Source organism: Pararge aegeria, chromosome 7 (genome assembly GCF_905163445.1).
Source record: "Pararge aegeria chromosome 7, ilParAegt1.1, whole genome shotgun sequence".
NCBI classification, from domain to species: Eukaryota; Metazoa; Arthropoda; class Insecta; order Lepidoptera; family Nymphalidae; genus Pararge; species Pararge aegeria.
This window is the reverse complement of record NC_053186.1, coordinates 8039255-8055949: the sequence shown is the minus strand read 5'-3', so window position 1 is coordinate 8055949 and position 16695 is coordinate 8039255. Positions and strand designations below refer to the sequence as shown.

General features: G+C 36.5%; 2 protein-coding genes across 6 annotated transcripts in view; one reads left to right on the top strand and one right to left on the bottom strand.

The window, feature by feature from the left end:
- LOC120624859 (neurobeachin) overlaps window positions 1–16695 on the bottom strand; it is a 619299-nt gene that overhangs the window by 104505 nt on the left and 498099 nt on the right. The gene's annotated exons all lie outside the window — the stretch shown is intronic.
- LOC120624862 (protein mab-21) lies at window positions 8822–10627 on the top strand. Its single transcript, XM_039891603.1, has one exon. It carries the CDS (start codon window positions 8882–8884, stop codon window positions 9977–9979), a length of 1098 nt encoding a protein of 365 aa, XP_039747537.1. The 5' UTR covers window positions 8822–8881; the 3' UTR covers window positions 9980–10627.

The window sequence follows — 16695 nt, the reverse complement described above, 5'->3', positions numbered from 1 at the left end:
TTCCTTCATCGCCGGTGATATTTTTCCAAAAACATTTTTTTTTTTAGAGCGTAGGTGATCTAAGATAATAATTATATGTTTTGTTTTTATTATTATTGAATTTTTGGTTGTTATTATTATCATTATTGTTTTTTTAATTCTTAATTTTATATAGCTAATTTTTATGTTTTAATTTAATTAAATTTTTTGTAATTATTACTTATTGTTAAATTCTTTTAATAGCCCCGGGCAGACGAATTTTCCAACTGTAATGTCTTCACGGGGTGCGTTGCTAAATAAATAAATAAAATTTTAAAGGATTAAAATGCACATAACTTTAAAAAGTTACAGATATGCTGGGATTCAATTTTGGCACCTCGAAAGTGAAGCCGAAGTCCTTATCACTATGCTATCACAGCCTTAAATCAACTAATCAAAGCTAATCAACCTTAAAAGATAGACATATGCTGTAGCTGACTTATTTCGAAAGTTTCAAAGGAGGAAAAATCCGTCATGAATTAACTTTAACCGTTTGCGCATCGCACGCATATCAAGCTCGTAAAATAATTTATTTCTGGTTTTTGCAAGTTTTTTTTATTGGTTTGTGCAGCCTATTGGTCGTAGTGTGTGTGTGTGTTTATTTAACCTAGTGTATTTTAAATAACCTAGCCTTCATCTAAAAGTGGACTATCCAACACACTAAGATTTTTCCAATTCGAACCAGGATTCCTGGGATTAGCTTGGCCAAGTAAACAATCAAACTCTTCAGGTTTATAATATTAGTAGATAGATAATTACTGAATAGAATTAGTTTGCTGATATTTTCTACCAGATAGTTGGAAAGAGGGATGGTGGCAAGGGCTCGCTGCCCATAGCTTGAAGGATTTTTAAACATGATCTTTATGAAGCCCTATAGTTATTGATAACGTTCCAGATCCCTTTACTATGCCATTACTGACAATTAATCGAAGGTTTCAGTATTCAAGCAATGGGGTATAGAAGACATTAAATGGGCAGGTATGAAATTTGTTCTTAAAGTGTGAGGTACGATTGAGAAATCAACTCAGAACACTTTGTTTTATAAATTCGATAGAACACAAAGGTAGCTAATATCTCTTTGATGCTCTGTAGACTCCTAGGTGCAGATCTCTCCAAACTCGCGCTCTTGTATCCGGTAAAATACAAAGAGCTGGTATTGAAGCGCCCCAGCCCAGATATATACAATTTATGTTAGACCGAACTTTAAACTGGAGCATCCATGACCTAGCTTCTAAGACGCTCGTCTTAGAAGCTAGGTTAACTTTTCTTCCGAAGTGAGCACAGAATTTGTCTTCGACCGAAATGCTGAGAAGTATTTTGCGGTGAAAGAGTTTTTTCTTTACGGTTACTTGCTTTGGTGTGGAGGTTCAATTGCATATAATTAATGTTCAACTCATTCAGGCACCCGGTCCAGGGAACTCGCAATATCTGATATAACTATATATGCTTATGCACTTCACCGGCTGTAAGCAAGAGAGCAGTGCAATGTGCATGCCCTTCATACATACATTCTATAGTTTTTGCGAATTGTATATTAGAGGTTCACATTAGATGCTATACGATGAAATGAATAAGTCATTAGTTGCTGAAGAAAAATAGCGTTTAGATTAATGAACTAGAATTGGTTCGTTTCAAATAGCTTAGCAGTTTTATTCCTTTAGATATTTCTATTTCATTTTCATCCTTCACTTTGGTAGTAAAATTATTAAAGTGGGAACTTAAGTGAGTTAATAAAAGTTGCATTACTCCTAGTTTAAAACAACGGTAAACCGGTAACTAATAGTAGATCTTTCTAGACTCCTCGCCCAAAAGCGACCCTCGAACAATTATATTTACTCATGAAGGTAACACGAGCAACGTAATACAATCCTAATATAGACTTAGTTATTGACCTATATGAAAAATTGGACCTCAACAAATGACTGGCGTTATTAATTCAGCAAGTAGTATAGTAGTATTCAAACCTTCAATACATAACAACCCTTGGGACGCTATAGGTAAACCCAGTCCCGTCTACAATGTAAAGATTTACAGCTCATAAGAAGAGAAATTCGTTAAAAAACCTAACCAATGTGTCGAGCCGAAAGTATTTTACCCATACCCCTTCATACTCTTTATAACTATATCGACGCGGGGTTACCGGTACCATTTAAATGTTTCGTATAAGCGCTCAAAAGCACCGCCAAGCTTACAATGCGAACAAAAAGATGCCCCAAACAAAGACGTGCAACTCTTATCTCGAATCTTTATAATAATTACACGAGACAGGACGACTCAATCCACGTACAACCCCTATTAAAATGCATCCGATTAAGTTAAATGACTCTATTTTCGCACCTAAGTTGGAAGAATTACGGAACAAATTCGCGTTCAACATTTTCGATGGAATCTTCGCTTCGTCCATTGTACGCCTGAATCCAATTATCGTACGGCACACAAAAATATCTTTGCATTGCAAGAAAATAATTATTGTAAAAAAATTATGTGTCGCACCAACCCTAATAAGTGCAGTAACGGATCAACAAAATGCAAAAATGGATTTTATAAGTTGTTATTAAAGACTACATTTCATTAATAGGGAAACCCGGAGTTTAGTCCTAAGGGAGTTGCGAGTAATTGATCAAGTAGGCGGGGCTTATCCCCTCTCCCTGTAAAAAGGGTGGGAACACTGTCAGTCGTCCGCTGGCGGTGGGGGAAGACAGATGTTCGTCCGGACCCATCTTTCATACAACACGATAGCAAATTCAATACACCATAAATATACCGCGTACTCGTTTTACAACACGCTCTGTCATCCCTGTATCAACAAACGAGGCGTTGCCTGACGAAATTTCACTTTTCATCTTATTATTGCACTAGTGCCGTAATATCGTAAGTGACATTACAAAACAGTTAAGTAGTTTGGTATTAATAATGAGCGAACGCGGTGTATCGGAATATTGCTCGTAAATTAGTGGGCTCTTAAATTTTAAGAGCCATATGTTAAGGAGACGTGATTTTAATAGTTTTGTCGCGTTGAATGTTTTAATGACCGTCTACGAGAGTGAGCGTCTGTGATGTGCGTGTACTTGTTCGTACAACTATTGTATGGGTGCTGTATGGATGCGTCAATTGAATGGATTTGTTTGAACATTTTGAATGGGGTGTGATTGTTACTTGTTAACATATTAATACCAAGCGAGATTATCCCTCCTGTCTTGTACCGTTTATTATTTGAAATTTGACGTTTTACATTATAAGAGAGCAATTTTAAATTATTGAATAGTAGAGCAGATAAGTTTATCTTTTAGTTTAAGCTTAAGCTTGTTATAGACGTAATATATAATGTACTGACATATTCAGGATTTTTTTTGCTCAAAAATTTAAACCAGCCCGGAGATAGGAAATTGGCATCTCCCGAAGCAAAGCGTGTATCTCTACGTGCCTCAGACACGTTTTGCCGTCGGTACCGGTTATTTTAACTAACCTCTGATAATAATCATAATACAAAACTCCCATTGGGGCCGTGGTCCGTGGAGGGTCAAAGCTCATAAGACCACAGCGCGTCCCACTTCGGCAGGAAGGTCGTAGAGATAGTTACAGGCCGGTGAGTGACAAAGGCCTTTAAGTACACTGAAACAATTCAATGTACCTCTTGCATTAGTAGAGTTTTTTGTGACAGAGTTCGTCCGGGGAAGCACTATCGCAATGCTTATTTCTGCCGCTAAGCAGCATGTGCAATGCTGTGTTCCGGTCTGAAGAGCGTGGTTGCCGGTGTTATAACATGCATATGACATCTACATGGATGGACACAGGGCGGTATTTTGCAGGACATGCTCCTTGTATGCCCTGTTAAGTGCTGCTCTTTTTATAACGATTTTTCACATCAGGTGAGCCATCTGCTTGGTCCGTCAATTATTACTATAAAAAAAGGTATCCCATACACCTACCTATCAGGCACGAAACCTTATTTTTTTGTTTTGAAACCAGCCTACTTATATTTAACATGCGAAAGTAAGATTTTCGTGGTTAATCAACATTTCTTAAATTTAGTTCAACAGGTACATACCACGATAATATTTTTGGATTTGTCGCACACACGACACACACGATCACACACGACAGTGACGTCGTGACCACGATCCATGCAACTGGGTCGAAATATCGACAAATCCAAAAATGTTATGGTGGTATGTACCTACCCGTTGAACTATATTTAAGAAGAGTTTGTTTGTTTGTCTATCCTTCATGCAACAACTTCTGCATTAAATTGGTTTAAGTAGGTAGGTAACTATATACTAGCACTAAGGAAGTAAGGATACAGTTTACCTACGCGTTTAAGCACACGCGAGATAATAGAGATTTTTACATGTATATAAAAATAATAAATATAAAAGTACATCTGTTTCGTTTTTCATTAATTAACTAGCGAATTTTTCACCAACTTAATTACAGCACTACCCGTTGTTGATAGATCACACAGAGATAGCTTGCATACCTACTGGAGACAAAAATACGATACTGTATTATTATTATAACGTATTTTATATCTTACAATTACCTTGTACCTATATACGGAATAACTACCAAAAGTTACGTACGAGTATGTTTTCAAAGCCGTCGGCACATAAAAACCTATACGAACATGAAGAAGAACAAGACTGTAGAAGATTCTATCACTGTTTTACATAAAAATATAGTACAGTTATGTGCCGTAACCAAAGAAGTTACAGAATGAAAATCTGAATATGCAATCCATTCGCTAGGTATAGGTATATTGTGGAACCCATAGGTAGGTAAAACGGAAAATCTAATAGCAAGACACAGTATTTCCCTCTTCTTGGCATTAATATCAAAGGGTAGGCATCGCGGGGCGGGTGCGGACATCCGGCGGAAGTGGGCGGTGTCGTGTGGCCGCCATTTTGAACGTCGCGCCTGCGTCGTCGGCTAGCGGAGAAAGAAAAATATGGAAGCCTTTTCACCTCCGCGGCGATCATAATATTGAACGGGGTTTTCTTAAGTAACATTGGTCTAAAACAATAATAATACTCAAGTCAATAAACATCAAAGTGATAAGAATATAGGTACCTATATTTCGTAGAAAGTAGAGCAATTATTTATATTACAAATTAGGTACTTTTACGTGATGTCAAAGCCTCATATGTTGCGAGTCCTGGTTTGTTTAAATAAACATAGAAGGTACCTACATTTTTATTTAATATACGAGTACCTTTCCTTTTTTAATTCTTCGAATATTAATATTTTGGGACATGTTATGCGGAACATCAAAAAGTATGAACTTCTTCAACTTATCATATAAGGTAAAGTGGCAGGCAGAAGAATATTGTGGCTCAAATATCTACGACAATGGTTTGGAAAGAGTACCTAAATCATTATTTAGAGCAGCGGTCTCAAAGGTTGAGATATCCCTAATGAAAAACTTCGTAAAGAGACGGCACCCGAAGAAAAATAATAATTCAGGCAAATAGGATGGATTCTGTATCATTTATACACTTATGATATTAATTTACTGGGAGGCGTTAGTCACGTAAATCAAATCCAAATATAGCTTAGATGAAATCGGAACGTTAGTAAACTTATAAGGATTTCATTTTCACCTTTCGTGGGTAGGTACGGAACACTAAATGAATGTTTGGCTATATCAACGTAAATAAAAGAGGGTAAAAGGACAAGTCTAAATTCGGTGGCATGTCCCCCAGCTTCCAGGTACCAGGGACCCATGAATCGCGCGGAGACGTCGCGTAAATCAAGCGGCGTGCAACCATCCATCACGGCGCGGCCCGCCATCAATTTAGACCGAAATAGGCATTCCTATACCGGGATCCGCCTGTCCAACTTTGTATGGAACGGGAGAAGCGCCTAGATGCTTTAGTCAATAGATGGGATAAAGTTCTTATATGGATTTACTCACGATTCTCTGATTAACTAATTTTTATTAAAATTATGTCTTGTGTTTGTTCAGGCTGCTTGTGTTGAAATGTGTGTGTGAAGCTTTTGCTCTTGGTACTGTTGGTTCAAGAGCTGGGTAAAGACGTGAGTTCACGTTAAGTATTGTGCAATCTGAACACGATGTGAAGGTATATGGTGCAGTAGGTTCCAATCTTTTTGTAAGTAATTTCAGGGCGGCCATAAATATAGAGACTACAATATGGCTGCGTAATGTAAAAAGCTAATTAATTAGCGCAATGTTACAACTTCAGATTGGATTTAAGCAGTCCAATCTGAAGTTGCAACTTCTGTCTGTTTTTTTCGAGTAGGAGCCTATATCGTACAAACGAAATGGCGATAGCCGAGTGGTTAAGACTTCAGCTTCACTTTCGGTGGGCCTAAAGAACCCTAACACGCATCTTTAACTTTTCCGTTATATGCGTTTAAAGTAATTAAAATTTCATTTGCTTTAACGGTGAAGGAAAACACCGAGAGGAAACCGGCCTGCCTGATAGTTCTTCATAATGTTCTCAAAGGCGTGTAAAGTCCACCAATCCGAACTCAGATCCGAATCCAGCGTGGTGAACTACAGCCAAAACCCTTGTTATCCTGGGAGGAGATCCGTGCCCTGTAGTGGGCCGGATAGTTATAATGAGGATGATGATGATACCCAACAAAATCCAGTAAGTAGTTAGAAAGTATTCAAAAAAGCATGCATAGCACGTTTAACGTGGTTTTTGACCCCAGACAATCGGTTGCTTAGGTAGCTAATGGAATATTTAATATTTTTTCAAACAAATAAAAACAAACAAAAAAATTTCAAATAATGTAATACGAGGCTGTTTGTGTTTCTATTTCTGAAGAAGTTTCTCTCGTAACATTTTAGGTTCTACTTATCACTAGATGTCACTGTCGACGCGGCATCTCTAAACGAGGCAGTCACAGATAAGATCACATGTCATAGAAAAAACATACACTTTCAATAAAGAATTCTGCACATGTTTGTATAAACTTAAGTATTTGATGGGGGTATTTGATAATATAATTCTCCTTAAGTAGGGTAGGTGTAATATCTCATGCTCTTCCCACTATCCATATGGGTAAGCCACGTGATTATAAATTCCTTAAATGGGATTTAACAGTTATTTATATATAATGTGCATATACATTAATGTGCCCAGTAGAGTATATATGGCTTTTTATTCATCAAAAAAAAATTTAGGCCAGCTGAAGAAAAAATATCATTAAATCGAGCTTCCTCTCCAAAGGATTTTTGAACAAAGAATATAAAAAAAAAAGAAATCTTACGATTATACCATTTTATAATTGGATATTCATCCTTTTATACATAATATTTCTTCTTATACAAAATGGTTTCGATGTTTCACACATTATTCCAAGCTTCCCGGGACCGGTCGTCTCAATTTATTTATTTTAGTACATAATATTGGTAGGTATAGATTTCACGGATTCCTATCTATTTACCTACGCTACGTACTAATTAACAAGCTGAAAAGCTAGTGAATGCGATTATTTAATTTGCAATAAAACCGAACACCTAAGACTTTTCTCTATACTTAATTGCAATATATTTGCCTCTAGGTAGTCTACTAGTTAATTGGATTACCTATTGACTGAAGCATCATCTTACAACGCTATATCACCCAATTGAATTGACGTTGAGGTGTACCGTTTCTGTACCTAATTCAATGACGCGGATTATTTCGATTCGTATTTTTTTTTTAACTTTGTGCTAAAACATACTTTGTTTTGTATGACGCGCTCTTTCACGCAAAAAATACTAAACCATTTTGACTGAATTTTGGAATGGAGATAGAATATACTTGGATTAACATTAACGCTGCTTTTTAAAAAAATATGTAAGATTCTCGCAGGATTTATAATAAACCAAAAGACCACGTACGAAGCCGTGGATAACAGCTAGTTTTAAATAAATTATAAATATTATGTACTTTATAACGAGCTGACTTTGTTCGTCTACGTGGCATACAGTTTAAGCAATTAAGATACAGCTCTATTTCTGCCCGTACGCTGTCTATATTATTAACAATATAAATATTATTCCTATTAATTATTCAATAGGTACGTCCCCCCTGTAATACCGAGGCCTATCTCTATAAATAAACTCTTAGTTTGGTACAATAAACCTATTTTATCAAATGAGTGGAAATATTGCCTACTTGCGAAAATCCAATAATAATGTGGTATACAATACCTATACAACATTAAGAATGTGTTGTTGAAGTAATTAAAAAAAAAAAACTATCGATAGCTTACAATCTAGTCTCCTCGGTCTACTCTACACAGAAAATCTTATTTACATGAAAAGTATGTGTATCACAGCGTTCAAAAATATACCAGTAGGCACAGCATATTTTCTCTAGACAACTGGTTAGACATGCCTATTTATGGAGAAATATACAACAAATTAGCCACAACAAACCGTCCGATATCAAACTTACTGGCATCGAATTAAATTAGCCGTCATAATTAAAAAATATGTGACAAAAAAAAACACGACGAAGATGTTGCAATTAATAGCGTCAAGCTCGTTGGGCTACCGAATTAACGAGGATCGCTCTAAACCGATCATGTAATTACTTCACCTCGTCTGCCTCCACGTAGAATACCTACGAGCGTCCACGAGGCGGGGCCTGGCGGCGATCAATACCGTTGCCAACGAGTGTACACAGTAAGCCGTACGCGAATATCACTGCGCCGTTCCCGCAGAGAAGGGATACCGCACGTGCGAGCGAGAGGCGACGCCTTCCGTCTATTCGCTATAACCCACCCCCCATGGGCGTGCACATCACACCACACGGTAGCTCGGCAAGGCTCAGTCTCAGAACGTCAGCGTACCGTGCGCGTGCGTGCAGCGCCGCCGGATCATGCGAAGGTGAAGGCAATAGCCACCATGCTCGTGCCACCCGAGATGATGGCTGCCCAATCCAAGCTAGTATACCAGATGAACAAGTACTACAACGAACGTGTCGCCAACCGGAAGGCGCAGATAGCCAAAACGATCCACGAAGTTTGCAGGATCGTTCAGGATGTACTCAAAGAAGTGGAGCTACAGGAGCCGAGGTTTATATCCTCCCTGACGGATTACAACGGTCGGTTCGACGGTCTAGAAGTTGTTTCGCCCCACGAGTTTGAAATTATCATCTATTTAAACCAGATGGGAGTGTTGAACTTCGTCGACGACGGATCTCTGCCAGGATGCGCCGTGCTGAAGCTCAGCGACGGCAGAAAGCGATCCATGTCATTATGGGTGGAATTCATCACCGCCTCAGGATATCTGTCGGCGAGGAAAATTAGGTCCCGGTTCCAGACGTTGGTAGCCCAAGCCTGCGATAAGTGTTCTTACCGAGATTGTGTGAAGATGATTGCCGAAACAACGGAAGTGAAACTGCGTATCCGAGAACGTTATATTGTGCAAATCACGCCGGCATTCAAATGCGCCGGCCTATGGCCTCGATCAGCTGCGCATTGGCCTTTGCCCACGATACCGTGGCCGCACCCGAACATAGTGGCCGAAGTGAAAACGGAAGGGTTTGATTTACTATCGAAAGAGTGTTTAACGCTGCAAGGGAAAAATTCTGCGATGGAGGGAGACGCGTGGGTGTTGAGTTTCTTCGAAGCCGAGAACCGTTTACTGCAAGGCGGTTGCCGGAAAAAGTGCTTGAGTATACTCAAGACTATCAGAGATAGACATTTAGACTTGCCCGGGAACCCGGTAACTTGCTATCATATGAAGACGCTATTATTGTATGAATGTGAGAAGCATCCAAGAGAACACGAATGGGACGAGGGTGCTATAGGTGACAGGATAAACGGGATATTCCTGCAACTGATCTCTTCGCTCCAGTGTCGCCGGTGTCCGCACTACTTCCTACCCCACGTCGACCTGTTTAAAGGGAAGTCTCCAACTGCCATGGAAAACGCTGCCAAGCAAGTGTGGCGGCTTACGCGGGAAATGTTGACGAATTCGCGAGCTTTCGAAAAGCTGTGAACCACAGTAGTAAATAGCTTGTGAAGTGAGTGAATTAGTGATGTATCGCTAAGTTAATCCCCGAGTCATTCTAGTTGTTAAATCGGATTAGATTATGTGCGTTAGATTCTAAAGAGATAATGCGTGCGCGGTAGCTCTTTTAAAAGTGACTTTTTTCCCAATTTATACATGCTCGTAGTTCGAGCTGTCGAATATTCCATGTGGATCGGACAGACTGTAAGTAGACGTGATACTATCTACTTTAGTATTTTTTATCAAACGATGTCCCTTTTGGCACAGTTGACAAGTTGTTGGTATTTGCGTTTCAAGAGTCGAAGTGAAGCGATAAGCTTATTTCCTATTAGCGATATCACATAATATATTTGAAAATTTCCAATAAACTATACTGTATAATTAAACATAAAACGGGATTTAAATAAATTTTTATGGGTATACCTTAAAAATAATCTCCAAAATAATAGCCGAAATGCCAATAGGAACTTGTATGATAAAAAAACTACGACACACTAGGTCCTATCAAATATTATTTGTGATATAATGTAAATAGCTTAATTAATTATTGTTGTACAATTTTAGTGATATTTATTTCGAAAAAAAAAGCGAAAGTTCGTGTATTTATTTGACTGAAACTTTTAAAGTAGGTGTATAATCTGAATATATTATAATAAAAAAAAAGAATTTGAAAACTATTTTACTCTTTTTATTCCTACAACCGCTAGACTAATCTAAATTATTTATTTAGGAGCGATTTGAAGAAACTGGTATCTTAATTAGTTGTAAACTTGTTTTTAATTACATAGTTCGAGGAGAAATTGAGAATCAAGTGCGTCTATAAATTAACACGGGATGTAGATATTCCTATGTGTTAATCTTTAACAACGTCTATCTCTGTTAAAAATTTCATTTCAATCTGTTTAGCTGTTTGCATGACCAGGTTACAAATAATCATATACCCTACCATAGACATCTTCACATTTATGTATGTGAATAGTTTTTATTAAAACAATTTTGCAGTATCTTCAACAGAAATATGTAAATATTTAGTAGACACTCTAGGTATACATAGGTACGAATGAATATTGTACTGATTTTAATGCAGGTAAATAATAACAAAACGCAATTACTTAGCTACTTTTTCAGAGCTTCCAGCAAAGCTTTAGTTTCGTCTTGTTTCAATTCGCAGTGTATTGTACAGATTTTAGGTAGTTACTAACTAAACTGACTCAATTAATATCACATTAAAATATACAGTATATTAAACAATAGTAGCAGAGTTTGGTGTATTGCTAGATAGATTGATAGAATTGCTATATTTTTTAACACTAAGAAAGTCACGCGTCTGTACGCGCTAGCACTTTAATACACATTTACCTATCTACTCGATGAAGATAATTAGTTAAAATATCCTAATAATCTATGCATCACTAATTTTTAACATCTTGTTTAAACATTTTAAGATTCATATTAGTATCTTAAAATATTAAGATAAGAAGTTTTTATGTTAGTTTGTTTTTCATAAATATTCATGAAAAATTTCATGCTACGCAAAGCGCACGTTGCTTATGCGTTTTACCGAGAGAACCCTGCTACTTGGCAATCCTTTTATTCAGCTTATAAAGGAAGAAATAAGAGTCGACATAGCGATCGCGACCTTTTAGATATCTAGAATAGGTAAGTAAAATTAGATCCGGTATATACAAATATATACGGTATATACAAAAGTAATAATGAACTTTCGACCCACACTTCATCATTACTAGGATGTATTAAAATAACCTTAGTGTGTAACCTCTAAAACCTTTAAGGAATTCTATAAACCTTAAAGAACGTGGTCTCTATTTCAAATATATTCAGTGTAATTGAAATTTCAATCCCTGCTGTACAATATAATAATACAGATATAGATTTTCAAAATCTTGTTAGTGCACACCTATACCAAATAAGTAGTATGTGATCCTTATTTGAAATCACTAGGCCCTAGACTTTTCAGTCGTTAAAATTAGTCAGGATTGTCAATTTTATTTTTCGTTTTCACTAAAACTTAAAATATTGAAATTATAAAATTATATTTGAAATTATAATCATTTCTGGTAACTGAGTATTAGTGGCATTTTTTATCGACGGTGTCGTAGTAGATACTCCCTTCCAACTATTATAGCTTTGAATGAATGCCGCATCCTATTATTTACAAAAAAATAAAATTACAACAACAAAGCAAGTAGACGCGTTACAACTAATATTTTATTCATTTAAAAATTATGCTAACACCTACCTGTTTTGTAGTATTTTTTTAAAGCAGGTAATTCTTTTATATATTCGATTAACTGTACAAAGCACTTTAAGAAAGTAGTAATAAGTGTTTTGCGATTATTGTTGTTGACACCACGAACTTTTAATAGAAAAAAAACCCGATACCTAATTCTTCTTTGCCTGACCGGAGAGTCGAACCCTGGATTCGCGATTCTCAGTTGACATACCAACCACTCAAAAAACAAGGCAGTTATTATTGTGAGCAAAAATTGTTATAAAAATTACCTTTATAAGGACCGGGTTCTTAATTTAATTGTAATTTACAAACAGATTGGAAAAACATTTATTTGAATAGCTTATACTTTCTGATTATAGATTCCATCCAAATAACATCCAATTTGGTTTAGTACTTTGATTCAGAAACTAATTATTGTAACATTTTAAGCGTAGGTACAAAACGCCGGGATCCTTACAACCAACTAAATGTCAAACGGACAAGCAAAACAAAAAGAAGGCAAAGGTATTTCGGCCTACGTCCTACGGTGGTACTCGTCCACATTTGTCGTGAACGATTTGAAAAGTATTCACCAATTATGGGGCTTACTTCTGGCCGTTTATGTAGTAGCCTTACTTCCTTACGAATATTATAAACAAAAGCTGTTTCCCGCTGTTTCACCCGCGCGACTTTAGATGGTATTAACGTAATTCTAAACCTATTGTCCATCCAGAGCTATCTTACTCATAGCTACCCTTCCTATGCGATCCGTAATTATATCATTTTCTATTACCTCCCAAATTATACGACCAAATAACATTCTGTATCGACAAACTTTTATCTAGATAAGATTGTTTTGATAATAACCTGACTTATTTTTGTAGGGATTAATATTTTATGCCTAAAAATAAGAAGACTACAGAATTCATAAGCGATAAGTAAAAGGTTTCGCGGACTTTTTTACATCAGAATAGGTTAAGCTGGCACAGAAATGAATACCCCTTTTTTTCATTTATAATGGAAAATATGGAAATATGGATGGATGTTTGTTCGGTTTATCTTCGAGCACGCATTAACAGAGCGAAGAGAAGTTACTTATTAACCCGAAAAAATGGACGGGGATAGGCCTAAAGACCACTGAACTGCTTAACTCTACCACCGGCTCTGTAGCCAGATTCTCCTGTAACACAGTTTAAAACTATCGCAGAAGAAGGGGGCTTCACACCAATGAAATTTATACGTTTATTTTTTATAAAATAACTATATTATTATGCTCAGCTTAAATGAGCATTAATAATCCAATGCTGGGCAAAGGCCTCTCCTCTCATAGGCTAAAAAATCCTCTCATAGGCTAAACAATTTTAAATTATAAACCAACCACCCTGCGCACAGTGAGCAGGCGCTACAAAAGCTTATATATAGCGCCTACTCAAAATAAACAAATGAATTATGAATTTTTGAATTATTCGAAGTCAATTAAAAATAAAATACAGCAAAGGTATGCCTGTCTCATCGACATCGCACACGTACGTATCACATTACCAGGTCATATTTCATAGCCCACGAGACCGTGGGCCGCTCCGCTCGGGATCATGCGGCTATGCGGACTATAAAATACATTTTGAATTAATCACCTTACTCATTATATTATTCATGATTACAGGTTGAGATTTTCTAAATTAAAATGGCGCATTCCACTTCTCAGAAAACCGAGGATTAAATATTTTTCTTAAAGTAGATAACTCTTATAACCATCTTATCAGATTCCTTTTTTTAAAAAAACAAGATTTTCGTATGCTAGCGTAAATACTACATATATGTATATAGCATAGCATTGATTCTTATTAACTTGTTCCTATTGTATACGATTATTCCTGTCTCAGCAAGGTTTTATTTTAAATAAATTTATACTCTTTATTTACACACAACTATTAATTAAATAACTACAAAGGAAATAAAACATAACAACACAAATATAAGTGGAATTAAAATGGCGGCCTTATTACCTAGTGAAAATATGACGAGAAATTTTAGGAACTTCTAGACTTTAATTTAATAACAAAAAAATTATGAAGCTCAAAGGTCAAAAAGAACACGTTATGCGAGTAGTTAAATGTGCTTTTTCAACTTTATTGTCATTGCTCCAACTTCTTTGGAAGTAATCAAAATCTGTTCAAGCTTAACAGATTTTGATGTTTGCAAAAGGTCCGTTTAATTAAATGCACGTAAATTGCGGTAAAAGTTAAAACCCACACGGCATAGGAGCAACGACGACCTGATTCAAGGACTCTGAACGATTTTCGAAAATCAACGAAAAAATAAAAGGACATTTAAATGAAGCAAGCGCACCAAATACGCGATACAATTAAATGCGTCCCGCATAAACTGTACCCTCGGCTTAAAAGGTTTCTGTGATACAAAGTTCTCTCAAGACAGGTTTAAAGAAGCGTGAAGCTTAAGTCATATTTTTGCTTAGATTATTTCTAATTACCTACTTGTCCAAAAAATTTATAAGTTATTACAAAGAGTGATTTGGACCCGTGCAACTTGGTTGCACCAAATCGGTTAGTACCGGAAAACACAAATAAAATGACATTTTCTAAATCTGAATCCTAGCTAGATCGATTTATCGCCCCCGAAACCCCCTGTTATACTAAATTTCATGAAAATCGTTGGAGCCGATTCCGAGATTCCAATTATATATATATACAAGAATTGCTCGTTTAAAGATATAAGATTTATCAACGTAATGTATCAAAACACTTCTTACTTATTCAGTAAATATAATTCTATTGTTTATATCATAAGGGTTTATATCCATAAAGGGTTTTTATCATTAGGTACTTAAATATATATATATATATATATATATATGGATATTAAGTATTTGGTTTATTGATAATGAACAAATAATTATTTTATGAAAAGTTTACTCAGTAAAGTAGGCCTACATGCAGGCATTTATAGGTTTGCGAAGCTGGGTCGCCCTTCGTACGTGGCGATCGTTCCGTCGGGCATCGCCGCCTACACGCCTTGTTTTTAGCTTTTGTCCTCAAATTTATGGTCAATTGGTGTAAAAACGTTAAAGGACCGAGATATTTTCATTACGTTTAAACTTTAAACAAACACAGGGCAAGGACATGACGGCAGGGGACAGTTATTTAGCATAAAATAATATATGTAGCGACAAGAATGTGCATAGACGTTGCTTGAAGACATTATTATGGACTTATTTATGAATTTAGCACGATGTTATAGAATCTGTGGTTTTATCATGAAGCTGTGGTAAGAATAACATATAATGATTCCATTATGACGGTTTACGCCCGAAAAAAATTGTAATTGGTATATTACAAAGAAGACGTACCTACGTACGTAGCCAGGTACCATTGAAACAGTAATGATAGTTAGTAGATACAAATTTGAGATATTGCTTATTTTTTATATAAGGTGATAAATTACGGTCCAAGAAGATGGCCCACCTGTTAGCAATTGCAAAACCATCGCCAATGAACAGAGCAATACAAGTAGAACAATGAACACGTTTTGCAGGGTGCCGCCCTGTTTCCATCAACCTGAGGCGTGGGTTTAAGCCTCATTGGCCTGCAATTACATCAGTAACCACGGCCTTCACATCACAACACAGCATTGCTGCTTGGCGGAAGAAATAATCATGGTGCTATCTAAAACTCGATTGGAATATCTGTTTTAGAATCGGACCTAGTGCACTAGCTATGTACCTATCTACAAACTAATTGGCTCCCGTATCTTTTTCACCCCAGATCGGATCACAAAGACAATCAAATAAGTAGGCACTAATTATATAATCGAACCACCAATAAGAGTAGGCAATAAAATGAAATACACCTTCACGGGCGAACACGTTGAAAATGTGGACTTATCTCAAAATACGCCGTCAACCGCATTGCTTGAAGTTAATAGGATTCTAGAATGTAATTTTATGGTTTTCCAGAGTTTAATTTTATCTTTAACAGACCACTTTGTTTAAAATTAACTGCTAGTTGGGATACTTACAGATAAGAAGGCGATTGGTTTTGTTATTAAGATAGCATTTGATGAAACTATACGGTTTTAATAATTGGTTGAGTGAGAAGTAAACATAAGTTGACTCGATTTCTGATAAGATATTTTCTATCCGAGTACCTACCCTTCCCTTTGACTGGCCTAATGTAAAGTTAACAAATGTTACATCTTAAAAAGCGTAGGTATCGTAATAGCCCAGTGGCAATTCGATGTTCGGCACCTCTAACATTTCGAAACTATGCGCGTTTTAATTTAAGCAATTAAATATCACTTGTCTTAACGATGAAGGAAGTAAACCTGTATACCTGAGAGATGTCCATGAAGTACTCAAAATCGTGTCAAGTCCACCAATCCGCACTTGGCTAGCGTGGTGGCCAATTGCCAAAGCCCTAAGCCCTTGTCATTCTGAGAGCGTCCTGTAGTTGGC

Coding starts and splice junctions, on each gene's coding strand:
- LOC120624862 (XM_039891603.1), top strand. CDS start 8,882: ATGCTCGTGCCACCCGAGATGATGGCTGCCCAATCCAAGCTAGTATAC.